General features: G+C 37.6%; 1 protein-coding gene across 1 annotated transcript; it reads right to left on the reverse strand.

Annotated features, from left to right (window-relative positions):
• Positions 1-10,589: 10,589 nt before the first annotated feature.
• On the reverse strand, positions 10,590-12,203 carry LOC149834724 (Tetratricopeptide repeat (TPR)-like superfamily protein). Its single transcript, XM_090009436.1, has one exon. It carries the CDS (start codon positions 12,201-12,203, stop codon positions 10,590-10,592), a length of 1,614 nt encoding a protein of 537 aa, XP_089865562.1.
• Positions 12,204-24,164: the final 11,961 nt, after the last annotated feature.

Consider the following 24,164-nt stretch of genomic DNA (forward strand, 5'->3'; position numbering starts at 1 on the left):
CACGATCTAGGAAAGTTTGCAAGGATGTAAATAGATTTGTAACAGATTTTGGAGACTGTCTAAACCAATTTCCGTAGGTGAATTTTATAAATATGTCTCCGTTGTAATATAATTTTAACTTTACAAAACACACCTATAAATCGTTGTACTGCTTCATCTACGAAAATTAAATCGTAATGAGAAATAGTTTTGTGTTGTATACGGTGAACCAATGCTAGTAATGATGCTCTTCAGTAATTAAAAATACTGCATAATAAAAGATAATTTGCTGTTGTTCTAAAATCTTTGTATAACTCACACTCCGTGAACGAAAATCACGGAAATAGATTTCCGTGATTTGTGGTCCACAAAGGCACGTAATGTTCACCCTGAACAAATGACGAAGTAATTATCGATAAGAAAGGTTTGTTCCTAAGAAATCATTGTATTGCTGAACTTACAAGAATGGAAATCATAATATATATGCCCCATCGTGAACGAAAATAGTGTATAGCTAGAAGAAATGCTTGATGCTTAGAAATTGTTCTATTGCAAAATGTCATTGAATTAAAATCGCAAATGGTTAACTAGTCTGAACAATGTCTCATTTTCTGTGAAGGGATTTGTTGTGAGAGTGACTCGGGCCGATCCATTGTCAAGGTGTAAGTCCATAATATACACCTAAGGTGATTTGTTGGGACGACGGTGGACGAAGTTGTGGATTTATATAAGACCCAAAAATATTTCTAAAATCAAACCCACACGATACGTGCTACCGTGATTTGAACTACTATGTCCAATCGCATTGATTATTTTTTATACAGCTGTATTAATTGACATTGTTTAATGTCATTAATGCAGAGTGTATTTTATTTGAGATTTGCTGTGTTTATTAAAACTGTCGTATTTATTTGAAAACTGACGGAGGGTGATAGGACGTTTCATTTATATATGAATGACACATCACACAGGTTAAGGATGTGTTCCACTTTGCTTCATGAATAAGGAACCGACAAACCGACAATTCCTGCATAAACGACTTGTTCTTGAATCGAGTGTATAGGCGGCTTCGACGCAATTGAGGTATCAGTCTAGATGTATTTCATATGTCTGCAAAATCATAATTAAAGGAAACGTTGTGTCACAATCCAAAATCTTTCAAATTATTACACAAGATTTCATGGTAGTAGCAGTGAATATGACGTTAGACCACCAATTCTAAACATCAAACTTGTCTTATCGTTGTGTATTATTTCTAATTACGAAAGGGACATTAATGGCTCTTGTTGACCGCATTCATCGCAAATCTCTTTTGCGATTTTCATTCTCGTAAGATTTTACAACCGATATACCATGAAATACAGGCTGACGATGCTTATAGTTTTGCTTGTTGCGTTGCTTTTAATATAATTGACGAAATCGGATATAGTTTGTTTGTAGCAAATATGATATTGTTAACGTACAGACACATGGCTTACGTATATAGACAACTCCTACTAGTTTCATATGAACAAAATTACTGATCAGGTTGCATTGTGTGAATTCATCGTGCATTCGTTTGATGTCCTCCAGGAGTGATTGACTAAGTTTTCGCCCAACTTCGTCGGTGGATGTTCTACTGAAATGAATAAGGAATTTGCAATGAACGATATTGAAATTACATTATACAGTACACAACACAAATCTCAAAAATGGCATGAAAGAGATGGATTTTGATGAAAATGGAGACGATGTGTAAACAATATATGCATGATTCGTGTAGCTGTCTTCGTCTGCCTCATCGACCACAATTTGCTATGTAGCTGGTTACATGTTCGAGTGAGGAACTCCAGGTTTATAAAGGAACCGTCGGTTTGACTATTGCTGGTTCACGAAGTAGAAGATAATCACATCGTCCAGTACTTGTGCGACTATTTATGAGCTAAAAGATCTACTGCTCAACCACCGTGATCAATGAACAATGTACGATCAATGAAAGATTTTTCACTACATCCTATGTTGATCGTACGAATCGCATATGTGTTCTGCGATTTACATTCAATGACGACGAGAAAAATTGCGATTTCTGAATGACAAACGTATCTTATCGTTGCTGACTATTATCATTCAACGGGGAACATTACCATGTTTTTTTGACAGCATACAACGCAAATTTATTTTGCAATTTTCAATACAGGAGGTAGAGAATTACAGCGATTTGTGAACGTCAATTATTTCTTATAGATCTTTAATTTTTTCATTTCCGAACGTCAATTACATGCCTGTGTTGACCGCATAAATCGCAAATGTGTTCACCGATGTTCACTCAGTTTAGGGTATAGGGTTTATGTTATAGGCTTCATGTTGAGGATTCATGTTCAATTTTCGTCTCGATTTGTATTGTATTATGTTGTACGTACATCGATTTTTGTGTTGAAATCATTACTTTGTTATAAATTTCTCATAAAATCGATGCACGTGATTTGAACTATGAATCGTTGTAAATATATATTAAGCATATACGACTGACTGTTATAGATTACTCATACAAATCGCAGTCGGATGACTGCAAAAATCGCTATACAGCGAATATGAAATCGATTCACGCACCACCAACCACGGACCACAAATCGTCACCGACAAATCAAAATCCAGCTATTACGAAAGACTTCCTCGGCAAGATCAGTGGACGTCCTAGGAGTTCTGCTACGATCCGAATAAGAAGGGAAACCCAATAATTTCTCAGTAAACGAGCTATGCTGGAAACCCTAAACTCTTAACAAATCTGACAATGTGGTAATTGGGTCATGTAAAGAGGCATGACAACTTAATTAATAGCCCAAACGAGATTTATGTGTAAAAGTTTTCTCTTGCGAATTCATCAGAGCCTGTCATGAAACACAAAATATAAAACACTGGCTTAAGTTTCACAAGAAATGCAAACCTCATCCCAACATTAATTACATACCAAAAGACTTGTAAAACTAAAGCTATTGTTGCCGAAAATCTGGTCGGGAAGAATGAAGGTTAGCACGTTGGGTATTACGTCTTTAGGGTATTATTGCATATTGGACATTACACGAGTTAGATATTGACAAGCTTCACGTAATGGGAAGCAATATAATGTCTTACATACCTGTTCATGAGAAGGGCTTTGTTGCTTTTAATTAGAGGTTGGTTGTTTCTTAGACCTTTTCTTGCCAACCAATTCTAGTGCACCCTTTGTCCTCCGACGACTGCGGTCAAAGGCAGGTTTTCTTTTGATACCCTTCGCTTCATGAATATGTTCATCATAATCAACAACGTTCACTACCGACTTGTTGAAGATGATGTTTAGGCTATGACGCAACTTCTCTGGAGTGTCAAGCGAAGCATGATTTTCACCTACGTTGTTCGATCCCATTATCTTCGACTGGTATTCATTCGCTGCAACGGACTGAAGGTTAATTAACTGCACATTTTTAAGTAACTCCCTTGACGCTTTTCTCATGCATACATAGCCTTCTTCACTTCTCGATGCCAAATCAGCAACATGCATAAATGACCTACATAGTTGTTGGTAACGTAAGGCTATGTGGCACTTCTCGTCGACACCATATTTACTCACATTGTCCATATCAAGCATTTCAATCTTTGCTTGTCTTCTCCATCTTCGCATTACATAAGACTCCGGTATTTCTTGTATCTTCTCTTGATTAAGTGCCTTTAATGCATGACAGCATAAAATACCTTTGAATTCATACATTTTGCACGAACATTCAACTTTTTCATTGTCCACATTGTACGTGACATGTGCTTCTTGCCTTTTGTGATGTTTTTCGTCCTCCCATAAAACACGGTATTTGCGCATATTCTCGGTTTGCACGGGTCCTTCAATATTGCAATTCATGACATGAAACACCTCTTTCTTAATTCATTCAAATACAGTTAGTGTATATAGATCTGCAGGTCGCATCAATATTTTCATGCCAAAAGTTGGAGGTCGTGTATTGAAGTATTTCACGTCTTGTTCAAGCTCATTCTGTCTTAGACCGTCTATAAATAATTCATATTGTTCCATGAAGCAAAACATTGTTAAACATGAATACAGGGTTTTCTTCAAAGTGGCATGCATAGATTCAGCTCTTTGTGTGCTTATCATACCAACACAAAAGTATTGTCTTCCATATGCCAATCTCCACTTCTCTTTTTCTACATATAAATTTTGTAACCACAAACAATCTTCAAGGTCGTATGTCTGAATCATTTCCTCCCAATCAGACATAAACGTGATCTCGTCTACGCTCTCAAACACATACCTAGTAAACTTTTTATCAAACCCTGTCTTCTGATTAAATATGTGTCCTATGTTCTTTGCTGCATTTTGAAAGATATGCCACAAACATAGCCGATAATGTGCATCTAGCCACACATAAAGCACTGCAACCGCAATTGCGTGATCATCATCTGTAAGTACAGCTCCAGGTTTCTTCTCGTTCATTGTCTGTGTAAATACTCTGAACAACCATCCAAAGCTTTCTTTGGTCTGGTCATACAAAAACGTGTCACCTAATATACAACTCTGTGAGTGATGGTTCACTCCAACAAACTGCGTAAATGGCCACTGTTCAGTATTAATCTATACTGTAGTATCAAATACAAGCACATCATTGAAGCATTCATAATCTACTTTTGACTTTGAATCGGCCCAAAACATATTCACAACATATCCATCTTCATCCAGTTGCATTGCACTAAAGAAACCAGGGTCATTGCTTGATTTCTTTTGTAAGTAATCAACCAAAGAACATATTTCTTCATTCTTCATGTTATCTGTCATCTTCCTTTTCAAGTGGTTTCTTAGATCCAAAGGTGTGAATGATACATTATCGCGACCACCGTCTATGTGGGCAAACAAATTGTATGTCTTCCTTGGTGCAATGCCGGCGCTATCAGCTATTTCAGTCATTGCAGCATGCGCTACAGTTACTTTACGATGTGACCTTAACATAAGAGTCATAAATGATGCAGATAAATCATGATTATGATCACTGATTAAAGTACGAACTAGAAACTTCCCATTCGGATGTCTTCTCAAAACCATTCTCGCTTGACATCCACATCTTGATTCTGGGATGCTCCTTGCTGGATTTCCCATTGATTTCTTCCAACCTTGCTTGGAACAAACATATGTTTTTCTCATCACGACACCCTGTGCATTTTTTGACCAAGAAAACCTTCTCACACTGAAGCCAACTTTTAGGGCATAATCATTGTAAAATTTATATGCAGCTTCTTCATTATTAAACTGCATTCCTTCTGTCGGAACATAGTCAAGTGTACTTCCATGTTCATTCACAGTGCCTACACTTTTATTATGTGTATTGTCATGATAATCTACCTCATTATTGAATTGCATTTCTTCTACTAGAAAATTCAAGTCAAGAGTGGGTCTAATGCATGCACCCTTCTTATCATGTGCATCATTAGTGCAGATGTTCAATTCTTTAGTTGCGTCATTACTATATATGTCCAATTTTCCATAACTTTCAATTGATTTAGCTATATCGTCTTCATTACAACCTGATGATAAGCTCAACAATGTTATAAGCAATATATCAATTTGTGTTGTCAGCAAAATAGCAAACAAATCGATATTAACTAACAAAACAATATCTCACAAATCTGTAGTATGTTACTAATACAGCGGTTTGAGATACAAAGCATATAATGAGTGAATGTAGGATACCTGATGGGTTGGAGGCCCTTCCTAGCATTTGTAAACAAACATTCTTGTCAACAGGTCCCAGCGTCTTATAAATATCGATAAGTTTCCAACCATCGTAAGAACATGATCTACCTGCAGTAACAAAACAATGCCTTAATGGCACACAAGACGACATGTGTTCTTCATCGATAGCATGATGAGATGGAAAGCTACTCACAACGCTTTAATGGCACTGGTCGGAATGTTTGTGCATCATTGTTTTCTTCCGTAATGCCTAACGACAACGCAAAAGAAGAGAAGACACGGGAATGTTGTAAGCAATATATCATGTTGTGTTAGCAAGCGCATACGTTTACTACGATTTAATCAGGATGCATATAACAACGGATACCAATAAGGGTTAGCAAGTCAAAGAATCGATTTAAAGAATGACAGTATAAAAGCAACTGCGGTTTGATATCTGCTTATACTGAGCATCGAGTTGTCACTTACCATGCCAATAAAAGATACAAAATGTCATACATGTGTGTTGACGATAACACTGTCAGTAGATCCAAGAGGTTGTGAAACGAGTTCAATACAAAACGCTAACAGAGCAGCGATTTGAATGCGTGTAACGATGAGTTTCTGCACGCACACGTTTTCAATGTCTGTGTACAAATATCTTATGAATACATATTATAAAATATATAATATCTTACAAATCGATATACATATCGAATAATATATTGCAAATTGATACGTCAGTTCAGCATAATAACTTACAAATCGACAATACAAAACCATAATATCTAAAGGGTCAATAAATATATCGCACAATAAATTACAAATTGATACAGAAGAAATCGGGGATAATAGCAAACAAATCGATATTAACTAACAAAACAATATCGATATTAACTAACTAACAATTACAAATCGATATGGTAGTATGTTACTAATACAGCGGTTTGAGATACAAAGCATATAATGAGTGAATGTAGGATACTTGATGGGTTGGAGGCCCTTCCTAGCATTTGTAAACAAGCATTCTTGTCAAAAGGTCCCAGCATCTTACAAATATCGATAAGTTTCCAACCATCGTAAGAACAAGATCTACCTGTAGTAACAAAACAATGCCTTAATGGCACACAAGACGACATGCGTTCTTCATCGATAGCATGATGAGATGGAAAGCTACTCACGACGCATTAATGGCACTGGTTTGAATGTTTGTGCATCATTGATTTCTTCCATAATGCCTAACGACAACGAAAATGAAGAGAAGACACGGGAATGTTTTGTAGCACAAGGCAGGCACGAGAAGGCGACAATGTGTTGTACAAAACAAGGCGGAAACCTCCATTGGAGACGAAGGCAAAGCTTGCATTGACAATGGGAGCTACTGTTACAGCAGATGGCGCAAGAGTTTAGTGAATAGCGAACGTCTACACCTTAAATAGTTAACATCAAACTTTCTGGATGGAGGACTTTTTTGTCCTTTTTTCAAACCGTAGTTTCACAACTTTTGAATGGAGGATATTTTTGTCATTTCCTCGAACCGTCATTTTAGGGCAAGAAAAGCAAGTAAGGGTGATTAAGTCTTTGCAACAGCACCAGAGTCTGATGCAAAGTTATGTCAATATACACGAGAATACGAGCCCCATGTGCATAAATACGTGGCACTCATTCGCGCCCCCGAACACAGACGTGGGATTCAATGAATCATCGTGAGAGAACATACACCACCCTCCCCCATGTGGCAAAGGGATTCGAACCTGGGCCTTCAGCTTGGCACAGGACCCCACTTACTACATGGGATACCCACCTCGGTGGTTCAATCATAGTTACCAGAAACCAAAATGGATATAAAAAATGATGGGTGAAGCAGGCAGGGAAGTTAGCGTTAAAAAGTAGCATGAAGCGACATGTGGGATCCGTTTTCGAAGCTATTCTAAAAGCATATAAGAAGGGCAAAAGGAAATGTGAAAAAAACAAGGAGAAAATGAATAGGAAGTAAGGGAGAAGTGAATGAGAAGTGAGAGAAAAAATATAAATATTAGCATAAAAAAAACACAAAAAATAAGGAGGAAGTGAGGGGAAAACGAAGGGGAAACGATAGAAATCAAGTGGGTATTGAAACGGATGCCATAGGAAAGGGATATGAGAAGCAAGTGGGAAGAAAGTTTCTTCCATGCACGCTTCTCCCTAAAAAGGGAGAAGGATATGTCACTTTCCACTTTGAAAGCACGCTTCTCCCCATAGAGGAGCTTTCAGTAAATATGTCTTTAATCTTCAAACAATGCAAGATTTTGTTATGTTTAAGGTGAGTTATATGTTGCTCCTAGCTAGTGCTCAAGATTGGCGACATGATTTTTCTATATTAACATCCCAGGAAACTCTGGACATATTGCTGCATCAAAAACAAGCTGATCAAGGGTGACTGGAGGCACAAACAGGTTGATGACATCTATATTGCAGCTCTTCTACGCCATATGGTGCAAAGCTTAAAAATCAGCTACCAGGGTCCCACGGAATAGGGCTGGTAAAATGAACCAATTGGCTCATTCAGACTCAACAAGGCTCATGTTCAGCACATTAACGTGAACACAAGCCTCTTGGTTCGCGTAAGTTTAAATAAGCATGCAACACCCGCCTTGGTCGCCCGAGTGATAGCGGGCTTGGTAAGAAGGTGCTGACCCCCTTCTCATCTCAGGTTTCCATATATAGGGAGCACACGTGCCTTTCACTGGTGGGCATTGTGAGGGCTTGGGTGTCAGTGACCGCACCTGGAGATTACCCGCTTCATTGGGAGACTTTGTTATAAAAAAAAAGTTCAAATAAGCATCTAATGAGAAAATAATTATCAATTTCACCATATATACATCATATAGTAATACATAAATTAGTTGGTATTACATAAATACATGAAGTTAGACCATATCTTCACTTTATATCATTCTTTGAATAAAAACAGTGTATGCAAGCAAGTTTGGAGGCTCGTGAATTGGCTCAGGCTTTGCTCAATCTCATGATGAAGCAAGCTTTAGGCTCATGATCGATTTCATATTTGAACAATTCAAGAAAAGCTAGGTTTATTTGACTTGTTTCCCAACCTTAATATAATACAGTGAGCATTCTTCCCACAATAGTGATGGATGAATGATTACTGATATTAAGGCTCTGGTTGGAAGTTAAAGTTGGTGGGAGTTTATGCAGATGGAAAGGTGGAAGCTATCAATTGCCAACTACCACTTCCTAGAGGTAGTAGCTACCAAATCTAGTGGTGCAAATACAAAGGAGAGACCGTCTCACCTCCTTTCTCAGGTTCACCAACTACCTACTCAATGTCAGACAACCACCGCTCTAGCAGTTTGACCAATAAGCCCAAATCCTCAACCACCATCCCAGCTACCACCTCCCATTACATCATCACAAACAATGACCTAGAATGGTACATAAAAATATGAAGGCCAAACAAGGTCTTGGAGACCATTTTCTCCCTGAACCTGGTGTTGCAAGAGCATTTGGGCTGTTTCCGAATCAAGCATGTTCGAAACACTTTTTAAGCTCTGAAAATGAAGTTTTGCAAGAGTGGCACACTGGCAGCGAGCTTGGGGTGAAGGTGCTGATCCCTTTGTCCCAGGTTCGACTCCCACTGGGTGTACGGGTGCCTTTAATTGGTGGGCTCTTTAAGGGCTTGGGTGTCAGTGACCCACACTGGGGTTTGCCTTGCAGGAGGAGCATGCCCAATAAGTAACCTGATTCTAAGAAGGGTTCCTCGTCACCAAAAAAAGAAAATGGAGTTTTGGAAAAGGTTTTTTTTTCTTCATAATCGACTCTCTCATGATGTCAGTGGTGGATAGAGATCAATTCCAAACACGATTTGATTCTATATCTGATTGAGAACATCATCCAAAACACTCCAAAACATCAAGGAACAAGGATCATCCATACTCGAGCACATAGTAGAATAAACCAACTGTAATTTGAAATATTTTTAACAGCAAAGTTTAAACTGAAGATTGTAAAGAATCATCATATTCAAAAAAAGAATCCAGCTACTACATCAAATCAAATACTCAAGGCTTTAATGTCAGGTGGTGGCAACTCCAATTTATTAGACAAAAACTGAGAGATTTAGTTGCTGCAACCCATAGTTCTGTTATAACAGCATATTTGAAGTGTGGTCTACATCAAATTCTTTTGCAGAGCCGCACAATATTGATGTTATCAGGAGATGTCTTAAGACTTGGAAAAGAGGACAAGGATCAGCCAATGTAAAATACAGTAGCATCTATGAAGGAAATAATTTAAGTTTGCATCTTTTTCTCCATCATTCTCTCTCCTGAATACCCTTGTTCCCTGTGCTTAACAGGAAAAAGGGCAAGAAACTCCTCCAAATGGATGATTCACATGATATCAACAAGGGACAGCCCCCATGAAACAGCAAGAACAGGGGACGAACCAGAATATGTGGTACCCTGACTGGTGTCTTTTAAATGATCCTGGAGAACAGATGTACATGCATGTGCAGAAAATCGTGCTCTTTTTGTGCATAGCAGGCAACAAGATAAGTTTAGGACCAAGTTATTGCCTCCTCCCACAAGCTGGTGATGTTGCCATAACTACTTGGTTAAGCTTGCATTACAAATAAGAATGCATCATCCATGCAGATCAGATGGGCCTTATGATTAGCTGATGAGCACCAATTATGGCAAATTCTTGGCCATCCATTATCATGAGCTATTGTCCTCCCTACAGAGTGCAGAGGTGTTGGTAGGGCTCTTCAGCAGATTCATTCTTAACAGCGACTGACCACAAAACAAAAATTAAAGGAAAGACTAAATAAGGCATCAATCCACCTTGTTTGCCTTTATAGTTTCCTTTAATTCCCTTATCTGCTGAGCACTTCATTATACCAACTAACCTAAATACTGTAGCATCAACTCCTACCAACATGTAAAGTTTGCAGACCCTGCTCTGTTTCCACCCAACTACAACCTGCATTTTTAGAGACTCCAGACTCTTTCATCAACTCCCTCACTTCAAATACTCCCTCCCATCTTCCAGCAGCTGCATATGCATTAGACAGAGCAACATAAGCTCCAGGCCTATAGCTGTTTAACTTAAAGAGCTCTTTGGCTGCAATAGCTGCCATGTCTACGTTACCATGCAGCCTACTTGCAGCTAATAATGCTCCCCATACATCGTCATTTGGTTCTATTGGCATCGCCCTGATAAAGTTAATTGCTTCACCTAAAGATCCTGCCCGTCCTATGAGATCAACCATGCATGCATAATGTTCAACTCTAGGAGAAAGATTGAATTCAGGTCTCATGCTATTGAAGATTTCCCTACCTTCATCAACTAATCCAGCATGACCACATGCAGAAAGAACACTAAGGAAAGTAACATAATTCGGGCTCACTTGCAACCTTTTCATGTTCTGAAACAATCGTATTGATTCATCAACATTGCCATTCTTCCCATAGCCATCAATCATGGACGTCCAAGTAATGACATTCCTATGATGCATTCTGTCAAATACTTTCCTAGAATCCTCAATCCTTCCACACTTTGCATACATATCAACAAGAGCACTACCAGACCGGACATCCATACAAGAATCACTCTTGATCACATGGGTGTGAATTTGTTGCCCTTGTTCCAAAGCTGATAAACTGATACAGGCACCAATTACACTGGCAAAAGTAGATACTGTTGGACGAATGCCCGCTCGATGCATCTCTATAAAAGCACCAAGTGCTCGAGTGGCATTGTCAAGCTGCAAACTATAACCTTCAATCATTGCATTCCATACTACCACATCCTTATCAATCACCCCTTTAAATATTATCTCAGCATCTTTAATCCTCCCACATTTCATGTACCCCGAGATCATAGCAGTGGAACAGACCACATTTTTCTCAGTTGTCTCGTCAAACAACCGATGGGCATACTCAATCTTCCCGTTCTTAGCATACATGTCAACGAGACCAGTAACAAGAACATTATCAAAATCCAAACTACACCTAAGCATCTGACAATGAACCTGTCTTCCAAGGTTCAAATCCCTCAAACCTGCAGAGAGCCTGAGAACGCTGGAGAAAGTAAAGCCATCAAGCTTTTCATCAGATACACTCATTTGGTAAACAAGTTCTAAACTTTTCCCTAGCTGTCCCTGCCTGAAATAAGCAGCAATCATGGCGTTCCACGAACTAACAGTTCTTTGAGGCATTTCATCGAACACTTGGCGTGCGCATCCCAAATAGCCAGACTTCAAGTACAGTATAAGGAGTTTTGCGCACAACAAGGCTCTGCATTGGAAACCTGCTTTTAGAATGAGAGAATGAAAGACTATTCCGTTTGTTGGTGCATTGGAATCGATGAAATCCTGAATAATGGTACATAAATTGGTGGGGTTTTTGGCGAGATGATGATGGATTCTACAACGTTGGTGCACAAAGAATGGTGTGAGCGCAATAGAATGAGTGAAGAACTCTGTGTTTGATAAAAGACGCCCTCTCTGGACAAGTGATTCGAGAACAAGTCTCATATTTTTGCCAAAGGCATTATTTTTCATTTGTTTTGCCTCGTGTTCTCATCTTATATTATAGCATCTCGGATCTGGATCCAAATTCGGGCTTATTGTTTAGAATTGGAACTCGGATCCGGTTCGTCCCAAATCCATCTGTGACCAGAACGGATTCCTGTGCCATTCGCATCCCGGGGTGTCAATGGGTCGGGTTTGACCCAGACCCGACCTGTACCAAACACTATAAGGACAGGGTTTAGTGACAAAGAAGAGGGTCTGATTAGAATTTGGGTTGGTCCTGAAGGGTCCAATTAGCATATGGTTCTGGGTATGGTTTGTGAAATTTCATACCTGACCCAGGTCTGACCCGAATTCTGATTAGTAAAAGAGAAAAAAAAATTATTTTATAGAGTATGAAACCCGGTCTGGTTCATGTAATCCTTATAGGACCCGGGTATGTTTTTCGTTATGATAAACCTGATCAAACCCAGATCCGGACCAGGTACCAGCATTTCAAAGTCAGATCCGGGTTCGGTCCCACCTGGGTCCGAACCAGATCTGACCCATTGACACTCCTACCTACTACTGTAACCTACAATAATTCGTGGATTGCTACCAAACAAGAGTTCAAATGAAGTTCTTCTACAAGTTGGTTTGCTAATGGATCGGGTATGACTTGATTCTAGTACGGTTCGTATATGCCCCAATTCTTATAGGAACTAGGTTCGGGCTTAACGTGATAGGTTTCATCAGCTATCCGGGTCAAACCTGTAGGATTCGAATTATATATTGACCCAGGTATGATTTACAAAAAAATCAAACCAGTTGTGTTCAAGCCGAGTTTTGATTAAGACCCACTATTTTTTTAAATAAAAATAACAAAATGAGTGCATTTGTATGATTCTATCTGAATTGGTGCACGTCTGTATGGCCCGACCCCCGGATCATGGAGTCATGGACAAAGCCCGTTGGACATGGGTTAGTAGACTTAGTACCTCAACCCGTATCCAGAGGGTCCGATCCATTAATACCTCTATGTAAAAAAGGCGTTGTCACAAATATCACCCATGTTTATGCAAATATCATGATTTTTGTCGACAAAGTTTCAAAGCAAACAACAAACAACAACAACAACTACGCCTTCATCCCAAAACAATTGGGGTCGGCGATATGAACCAAAAAAGAAAATCATTCTGGGTCTTCCACATGAATCCTTCTCCTCCAATCATTTTTATCCAATGTCATGTCCTCGGTGAGGTTCAAAGCATTCATATCCTTTCCTATCATCTCCATCCAAGTCTTCCTAAGCCCTCTTAAATTCCTTAAACATATGAAAAATATCAGATTTTTCATAAATTAAGTAGAGATACATATACCATGAATAATCATCACTAAAGGTGATAAAATATTTTTCGCCTATGTAACAGGGGATAAAAGGTACACATACATCCGTATGAACTATCTTCAATATCTCACTATTATGTTTGACACCCTCTTTATATGTGTTTGTATGCTTAGCTTTTATGTCATTAATACAGGGGTCATTGTCGGTAAAATTTAGAGATATCAAGATTCCTTCATTAAGTCTCTTTATTATCTTTTCAGAGGTATGACCCAACATTCGATGCCAAAGCATATAAGATTTATCATTAATCATGCTACATTTATTCTCAACCAATGCACATTCAAAAGCCAAAGACTCCTGAGTTTGGATCTTCATGTTTAATGTGTACAAACCATCATAAAACTAATGCATAACCAATTTCAATAGAATTTCTTTAAATAAATAACTTAGAATTTTTAAATTTAAAGCAATATCCAAATTTATCCAATCTTGAAATTAAAATTAAGTTTGTACTATATGATAGAAAATAAAAGACATCATGAAGATTCAAATATATGCCTGTATCTAAAGTGATCCTGCAGGTCCCAACACCCTTCACATGCAAACACATCTTATTCTTTGAGGCACTAAAGTACTCTTCCTCCACTCATTAGGCATCTTATTTGCCCGCCAAATCTTGTTAAAAAGATTTGTCAACCATTCTAAACCTTTCTCTCCCAAACATTTCCAAGCCTCGATAGGTATACCATCTGGGTCAACTGCCCTTCTTGATTTTATTTTCTTCAAAGCCTCTGCAATTTTTTCCTTCTTGCGCATGAAGTCACGATTCATCTCATGAAAAGGAATGGAGAAGTCTCCAAGATCCTGAGCATGACTTCCATTAAATAGCTTATCAAAATAATCTTTTCATCTCTCCTTAATCTCCTCATCTTTAATTAAAACCCTTTATGTTTCATTTTTGATACATATAACCATACCCAGATCCCTCGATTTCCTATCTCTCATCTTTGCAAGCCTATAAATATCCTTCTCGCCCTCTTTGGTATCCAACTTGTCATAAACCTCCTGATATACTTTATCCCTCGCGTTTCGAACTACTTTTTTAGCTTCCTTCTTTGCTATCATATACTCCTCCAAATTCTCATTGTCACGACTCTTACTTAGATTTCTATAACACTCTCTTTTAACCTTAATAGCTAATTTGGCATCCTCGTTCCACCATGATGTATCCTTACCTAGCGGTGCACCGCCTTTAGACTCACCCAATACCTCCTTAGCCACATTTCTCATGCCACCCGCTATCTTATTCCACATTGATTTTGAATCCTCCTCGAGACACCAATCAGCTTTCTTAACTACCTGCTCTACAAACATTTCTTGTTTAGCTCCTTTCAGTGCCCACCACTTAATTCTAGGATATATCATATGTCTATCCCTTTTGCGGCATTGTCTAATTCTAAGATCTAAAATTAAGACTCTATGTTGTGTAGCTAAACTTTCTCCTGGTATAACCTTACAATTGATGCAACAACCCCTATCTCTCTTTTTAAGTAAGAAAAAATCTATCTGACTCGTATTAACCCCACTTTTAAATGTTACTAGGTGAGACTCCCTCTTCCTAAACCAAGTGTTTGCTAAGATCATATCATAGGACAAACCAAAATTTAAAATATTTTCTCCACTTTCGTTTCTTTCTCCTATATCATAGCCTCCATGGATACTCTCAAATCCATCCCTACTAATGCCTACATGTCCATTAAGGTCACCGGTGATGAAAAGTTTTTCTCCATAAGATATCCCTTGTACTACTCTATCTAAATCTTCCCAAAATTGACGCTTAATGGAATCATCTAAACCTACTTGAGGTGCATAAACACTAATAATATTAGTAATATCTGTACCTAATACTAATTTAATAAGTAATATCATATCACCCTTCCTACGAACCTCAACTACATTATCTATAAACTCACGACTCATAACAATCCCTACTCCATTCCTATTCCTATTTATTTCTGTATACCAAATCTTATATCCCCAAGGTTCTATCACTTTTGCTTTCTCACATACCCATTTGGTCTCTTGTAGACATAAAATATCAATCTTTCTCCTACACATAACATTTACTAACTCTACCAACTTACCAGTTAAAGACCCTATGTGCCAAGTGGATAACCTAATTTTATAGTCTTAGACTAACTTCTTTACCCCCACCCATCTAACAAAGAGAGGGAACCCTTGCCTATTTGACACCACACCCGGGCGTCGGTGTGACGCGTCGCTTTTGGGCGATGACCTAGAAACCCTTGCCCATTTATCACTGCCTCCGGGCCTATAGAGTACAGTGTGTCTCTCAGTAGGGAACGCCCCAACGAAATTCTCATATTGGTTCATATTCATAGGGTATGACTAAGTTTTTATGCTAGCTGTCACTGGCCTACCGCAACCCTCCTCCTTTATCCGGGCTTGGGACCGATAGTGTATAACTAAAAGTTTCAAAACGTAAAATTAAAAAAAAATGCAAAAGCAATATTTGTTGAAATATCATCTATTTTGAAAATAGCATGCTTTTACTATAATATTAACACGATAAAAATACTCTTTTGTGACATTTTCTATGCTATTTATATTTTCAATTTTATTATTCATATATATTTTTATATACTATATTTTTGAATAGTTCAAGGGAAAAACCCCTCAATCACCTATTGCACATGTATGTCTCTTTTGCTCACCCAGGAGTACTTTCAGCTTTAAACTTATAGCATAGGATGCCACCCCTTTGGTTTTGTCGCTACCATGTGTTGGAAAAATTATATGGGCCTACATATGTTGAACCACACATTGTAAAACTGTCTTAGGTTCAGGCCTGGTTTATGTGATCTAATCTGGATAGGCTCTGTACTGTCTCATATGATATGGAACTCTATATGGAGAGACCTGCTCTGTCTGCAATTCTATAATGGGCTGAAATGAAGACAGACTCCTAATTGGATACACATTAGGTTATGGTCTTCAAACCTTATATAAAGACCCTCCCTCTTTAGACTCCGCATTATCAAAAAGAGAATTTAGTTTCTCTCTCATGAGGTTTTGGAGAAAGAAAAAATGACTAAATATACAGGTTCTAGAAGATGATACTCGTCAACGATCAACAAGAGTGCTATGGATTCAGGTAATGCTTTCGCAATAATATTATGTTTGTGTTTTGCTTTTCAAACATTTAGCATGAACATGAATATCGATCCATTTAGTTTTTTAGTGGATTCAAAACCAATAATTGGTATCAGAGCAATCATGTTTTCATTGAATCGTTAGAAAAAAAATATGATTTCATATATTTTATACCTTTTCTTTTCTCTGTAACGATCAATCGTGATCGTCGAATCATCATTGGCTGGCACGAGATTTTGTCCCCATTAAGATTATCGAGCACAAAAGGCCATAGTGACCTTCGTTAGGTTGTTCTTCGAACGATGACACCATCCCTTCTTGATTATCGGACCATCGTCAGGTGGAGCGGGGGTTTGCCCCTATTCGGACCACCAAACAAGCGATCATCTGGTCTGATCGCTGGATAGTCGGGGCCCATGTCCATTCTTGATTCCACCGGTTGAATATAGATTTTCCTCTTTTTGGTTGATGAGTGGGCTGTTACCGAAACACAACACCGAATGGCAAATGGGCGGATGATCGTTCAAATCGAGTTATGCGGCATCCGAGCCCAATTTTGGCCATTGTCGGATGTGCTCAACCCATCATCTTTACTGTTGGGTGCATTTATTTGCCGAAATCGTCTGCATCTGGGGCCAGATTTGGCATCTGCCGAACTCGTTGGAGTCGATGGCACTCTGGTCAGATTTGGCCATCGTCGGTCGATAAGAAGGCGAACACCTGGTAAGCCCTATGTATGGCAGCATCCGGGGTTGTTTGTTTAGATCGTCGCCAAATATTTTTGGCATGTCAGTGATTGAGGACTATTTTATGGGTGTCATTAAGATTTTCTTCGACCCTCCACCGGCAGCAACCTATTTTCTCGATTCGACCCTCCGTCAGTGGATGCTTTCTTTCTTTCTGTCTCGTGTTTGGCCGATTGCCATTGGGAATCGATGTGCGATTGTAATCTGGTGATTCAGTTGGATAAATCGCACTCTAGAGTCGGTTCGACCAATAGGTGCAGGCCATATCAGGCATGTGTTGGGACTGTTTCGGTCAATTGTGTACATGCAGTGTAGATGATGATCCGGGGCAGGTTCGAGCATTTAGTGTAGGTCGTATCAGCCGCATGTCGAGATCGATTCAGACCGTAGTTGACTGAGACAACAACCCATTGTCGACTTTGTCAGGCAGGGTGGTTCGGGTGCCAGCATCAAGTTGGGTTGGGCATTTGCCAGATTCCTCATTTATGCACATGATCGGTTCGCCCTTGTGCATTGGAGGGTTCAGACCTCTCTAGTGAACGAGTCTGGTTTTACACACTGTTAGGGTCAAACCAGCTTAGGTCTCGTTCGAGGCTGAAGGGCTTGCTAACTTAGTTCAGCCCCATCAAGTTGAGGGGATGGACTGAGTCAGGTTGTGGCCCTTATGGGTCGGGCCTTATTGGATCCAACCCAATGGCACAGACCCATACTCGACTGCTAGATCATTGGATCTAATCTGATTCGGGTCAGACCAACTTCGGGATGCATAGGTGGGTCCAACCAGGCCCGACTGGTCGGACCCGTGCACTATGTCTTAGAAAAAAATCTGAATTATGTAAGGCTATCAGGCGTGCACGTTAAGGGTCAATTTTGTGGGCCGATTTTGGTTATTTTTTTATTCATATACATTATTGCTCTTACTTTATATTCATATGCATACTTGACATGTTTGAACGTTGGTATTATTCTTGATTCTGGGTCCAATATTCTAAATTAAATTGATTAAAACAATACGTTGCCAAAGTCTTTGTTGTGTAGATTAGTTCATTTTATAATATTGTGTTGGCTATATGTTTGTGGTTCATGCGAATAGTGATCTACCCAAAGGAAGATCACTATTTAGCCGAACCCAAATATATACTTTCAGTAATAAATATGAAATCATTATTCAGGTTTTTATGTGAATAACGAGTCGGTTCAAAGAAAGGCTCGTTGTTTGACAGGACTAATTGTCCATGTTTTGATTATTGTATTGAGAGTACCACTTACAAGTTGACACTTATGTCCAAAGATTAAGTGTTAATGTTGTGTTAGGTATCTTGCAATGGGGTTCACCACTATTTAAATATGTTATGTTATTGCATGTGAGAAATGTATATTAATCGTGAGCTTATTTATTCTTTATTCAGTTAATACCTCTGCTTCTACGATATCTGCAAACATTAATTTCATCCTTATTTTGAGTGATTTCAATTTTAAGAATTGGAAAGAGAATATTATGATTGTTCTTGGATGCATGGATTTAGATCTTGCACTACGAGAAGATCAACCTCATACTCTTTTGGATATGAGTTCTACTAAGGATAAAAAGAACTTTGAGCGATGGGATCGATCTAATCGCATGAGTCTCATGATCATGAAACGTGCAATTCTTGAATCCTTCGAGGGCACCATGTCCGAAGAGGTAAATGTCAAACGTTTCCTGGAAGAAATTGGAAAAAATTTTGCGAAAAATGAAAAGGCTAAGACAAGTATTCTTCTTTCGAGTCTAGTCTCAATGAGGTATAAAGGCAAAGAAAACATTCGAGAGTACATCATGGAGATGTCTCATCTTGCTTCAAAACTCAAGGTACTAAGGTTAGAGTTGTCGGAGAACTTACTCATGCACTTAATTTTGATATCCCTTCCTGCACAATACAGTCACTTTAAGGTCAGTCACAAGAGTGAGAAGGAAAAAATGACTCTTAATGAGCTCATTTCGCACTGTGTGCAAGAAGGGGATAGGATAAAGCAAGAGAAGACAAAAACTGTTCATTTGGCAATAACCTCTAAGAACATGATTAAGAAAAAAAAGTGCTAAGGAGGCTGCAGTTGACCCTCAATCATAAAAGAAACAAAAAAGACATAAGGACACAAAGTTTAGTTGTTTCTTTTGTAAAACGAGGGTCACATGAGGAAGGATTGTACCAAGTATGATGTCTGGCGTGACAAGAAATGTATGAAAGTGCAGTAGGATTGAAGCAACGAGCACTAGAGGGGGGTGAATAGTTCTTTTAAATAACATCTTTGGAATTTTGAAGGATTTTGAGATTCGCAAAACAATCACACAAAGAATACAAGAATTTATCTTTGTTCGGTCTTCCAGACCTACATCCAGTCCTCAAGCAAAACCCGCTTGAGATTTTCACTATCAACCTTGTGTAACCACAAGAACTTACAGACCAAATCTGGTCCCACTTTCAATAACAACCCCACTGAAAGCAAACAACTCCTTTAAACCAAAGAGTTCTTTCCTTTTACAGAAAAATATAAGTAAACAAACTTACAACCAACGTACGAGCCCTTCTTGTGAATGCAAATGGAATGCAATTGGCTTTTGAGGTTGTTGAACTACTCAACTCACGAATTCACTGTCTCTCAAAGGAATTTGAGTGAAAAACTGGAGTGAAAATATCAAGTGTGTGAGAAAACGAATACTTGAATGAATAGGAGTGAAAAGCAAAGAATTCAAACTTTGTAATTCAATATAATTCGACACAATTTGATTGTTTTGAGTGTGGAATGCACTCATATTTATAGTTGAAAGATTCCATACGTTGAAGGTATGAAAGGTGTCAAAACAGTCACTTTTAAACGGTCAATTTGTTTGAAAAATGAAAAGACGCCTTCTAAAAGTTACAGAAAAATGACAAAATTAGTCGACTGAAACAGTAGTCAGTCGACTAAAATCAAATATTAACAGACTTATAGTTATCGTTGGTCGACTAATGTATTTAACAGAGTCGTTTGGAAATCTGAAGTTTGAAACTTAGTCGACTAAAAAAAAAGTTAGTCGGCTAATAAAATCATCAGTAGACAGAAAAACCTTTCAGCCGGCTGCTGCTAAATTTTTTGAAAATAAATATTTTGTTTGATTGACTGATAAAACCTTCAGACAACTGCTGTTAAATTTTCTGAAACAAACATTTTGTTTGGTCGACTAAGAGTCGATTAGTCAACTAATTCAGAAAGTTGACGTTTTAGCTTAGAAAAATTTGGCGCGAAAAAGTTGGTCGACTGGTGAGTTTGTTGGTCGACTAATAAACATGAAAAATTAAGTAAAGAGTTTTCTAAAACGATTTTCATGAAAGGTTCTTTTAAAAAAGTTTTTCGAAAGACTTTTTAGGTGAAATGCAATTGAAATATGCACTCTAAGTAAGGCTCTTATAAGAATCTAAGACTTTTATCTAAATTTACATTTGCACATATGTCTTCAAAGATTCTTCAATGAATTCTTCAATTCTTGTCATCTTTCTTCATTGCCTTAACAGAAATGCAGTTGATTCACTTGTTCATCTTCAAAACCTTATACTTGAAGTATCGTGTACGGCTTTAATGTCATAACAATCTCCCCCTTTTTTATGATGACAAACTATTCAAAGATAGAGCATTTAGATGCATAGATGAAGATTTTACTCCCCCTGTCAATATGCTGCAAAACATAAAAAGTTAGCACAATCAACACGTATATATATCACATATTGATTGTTTTGCATTTCCATCATTACTTCATGCATTTATATTTCTTTTTCATGAAATTGGTATCAAGTTCTTATACAATTTTTAATGCTTTCTCATGCAATTTTCATGTTTGTCTTTTTCTCTCCCTTTGTCATAATCAAATGTAGTAAGTGCAACATAGTATAAGCAAAAATGCAAATTCAAGTTCAAAATATTACAACCCAGAAATTATCAAAGTTCATAAAAACTAATGTTGTTTTATCAAAGTAATAACATTAAACAAAGTTCAAGAAAAATGTTAGTCTTAAAAAATTTCAAGTAAAACAAAAATTTCAAAAAAAAATTATAAGTCTAATATTGAGCAAATGCCTAGTTCTTCAGACATCGCCAAAAGCCAAAATTCATCATCACAAGCCCCATTGATATTCTATCGTTCTCTTTTTTATATGAAAGCAATATTTGCAATATATTGCAATTGCCTTCTAGTTTGGACACCACTCTTTATTTTCCCAATAATCTGCTCATGTGGATGATTGAGAACTTCTTTCCAAACGGGTGGAAGAGGAAAATTTTCATGAGAAGTGCTCTCTATCAAAGGTTCTCCTTGAAGTATGACTTCTTTTCCTTCGCTTAGAGATATAGCATGCTCACAATTCTCATCAAATATAACATGTAAAGATTCTTCAATGCAAGATGTTCTTTTATTAAAAATATGATAAGCTTTGCTTCTAGAAGAATATCCAAAAAATATTATTTCGTCTGATTTTGAATCAAACTTATCAAGATTATCTTTGGTATTTAACAAGAAGCATTTACTACCAAAAATTTTAAAATATGAGATCTTTGGTATACGATTATAATACAATTCAAAACATGTTTTATGTAAAAATGGTCGAATGAGAACACGATTTAGAACATAACATGATGTATTTATTGCTTCAGCCCAAAAGTATTTTTGTAAGTTTTTATACTGAAGCATGGTTCTAGCACATTCTTTCAAAGTTCTATTCTTTATTTCAATAACTCCATTTTGTGGAGCCGCTCTAGGAAAAACAAAGTTGTGAGATATACCATCTAAATTACAAAACTTTAGAAAAGATTCATTTTCAAATTCACCACCATGATTACTATGAATTGAAATAATAGATGTATATTTTTCATTTGTAATTCTTCTACAAAGTTTAGAAATTTTAAAATAAACATCATTTTTGTTTTTTAGAAAAATCACCCAAGTAAATCGAGAATAATTTTCTACTATAACAAAAGCATACTTGTTACCATTCAAACTTTGAATCCTAGATGGTCCAAATAGATCTAAATGTAAAAGTTCAAGGGGACACTTTGTTGAAACTGTATCTTTCACTTTGAAAGAACTCTTGATTTGTTTACCCATTTTGCAAGCATCACATAAGTGGTCATTCTTATATGGTATTCTAGGTAGGCCTCTAACAAGATCATTCTTGGACAACTTAGAAACTAATTTAAAGTTAACATATCCAAGTCCCTTATGCCATAACCATTGAATTTCATTTGAAGCGATAAGACATTTTTCATTAAAAGTGGGTAACCCATCTAGATAAAGTTCATATACATTATTCCTTCTTTTACCTTTAAAAATGATCTTTTTAGAATAAAAATAAGAAATTAAGCATAAATCATGTTCAAAAGAAATGTGAAAACTTTTATCACATAATTGACTAATAGATAATAAATTATGCATTAAACCATCTACTAAAAGAACATTTTCTATCAAGGAAAATTTTGGATTACCAATGTTACCAATACCGATTACTTTTCCCTTCTTATTATCGCCAAAGGTGACGGTTTCTCCATCCTTACTTTGGAGGGTGAAAAATAACTTCGGCCTTCCAGTCATATGTTTGGAACAACCGTTGTCCAAAATTCATTTGCTCTTTATTTTGTATACCTACAACAAAATTGGAAGACAAAGCATTTGACCCCTTTCTATTTTCGGGTCCATGAGAGTTAGTCTTAGGAACCCATATCCATTGGATTTTGGTTTCCTTTGAGAATAAATATTCTTTCTATAAAAAGATTTAACATTTTTATAATAATCATGTCTAGGCTTATAAGCTTTATAAGTACCATGATTAGATGCATTTTTATTATGACTAGAAAATTGAGTTCTTTGAATCAATGATTGAGAATTTTGTCTTTGATTCTTCACCACATAGTTTGGTCTATTTTGAGTATCAAAGAAGTTATATCCCAATCCAGTTTTGTTAACCAAGCATCTTTGAGAGCTAAGAAATCTTTCTAGATTATCTTGGTCATTAGTGAACTTAGTCAGTATAGAAAGAAGATCATTTGATTTTTCTTTCAGACTTGATATTTCTTCTTATAAGATATTGGTTCTAATTCCAATTTCTTTTATCTCAGATGCTTGCACTACAAGAAAATCGGTTGTTAGCGATGAACTTTAGTGACAGAATACTTCCGTCGCTAGTTAGCGATGGATTAACGAGCGAAAAAAATCTGTCGCTATAATCAATTAAATTAACGAAAATAGTGACGGAAGATACTACGTCGCAACATCTGTCGCTAATTAGCGACGGATTTTGCAACGTAGTATTTTATCGTAACGGATGCACAATTAGCGACGTTGTTTGCGATGAAAGATTTTTCGTCGCTAATTAGTGACAGAATTGGCGACGGAATATATTCTGTCACTATGTTGGTAAATTTGATTTACAGCAGCTTAGCGACGAAATTAATCTGTCGCTAAGCCGTCGCGAATTATCGCATAAACCTAATCCTAGACCTCTTTTCCTTTTCTTCTTTCGCTGCTTCCGTCGTTCGCTCGCTCCCGTCGTTTGCCCGCTCCCGTCGTTCACCGTTCGTCGGCTTCACCGTCCGCCGTCCACAGGCCCTGTCGTTGGCCGTCGCTCGAATACAGGTAAATGAGCCCCCCCCCCCCCCCCCCCCCCCCCCCCGCATTTTTCGACAGGGGGTCGACCCCCTGCTTTTTCTGGTAGG

This window comes from Nuphar pumila, chromosome 6 (genome assembly GCF_984573655.1).
Source record: "Nuphar pumila chromosome 6, dmNupPumi1.hap1.1, whole genome shotgun sequence".
Taxonomy (NCBI): domain Eukaryota; kingdom Viridiplantae; phylum Streptophyta; class Magnoliopsida; order Nymphaeales; family Nymphaeaceae; genus Nuphar; species Nuphar pumila.

Coding starts and splice junctions, on each gene's coding strand:
- LOC149834724 (XM_090009436.1), bottom strand. CDS start 12,203: ATGAGACTTGTTCTCGAATCACTTGTCCAGAGAGGGCGTCTTTTATCA.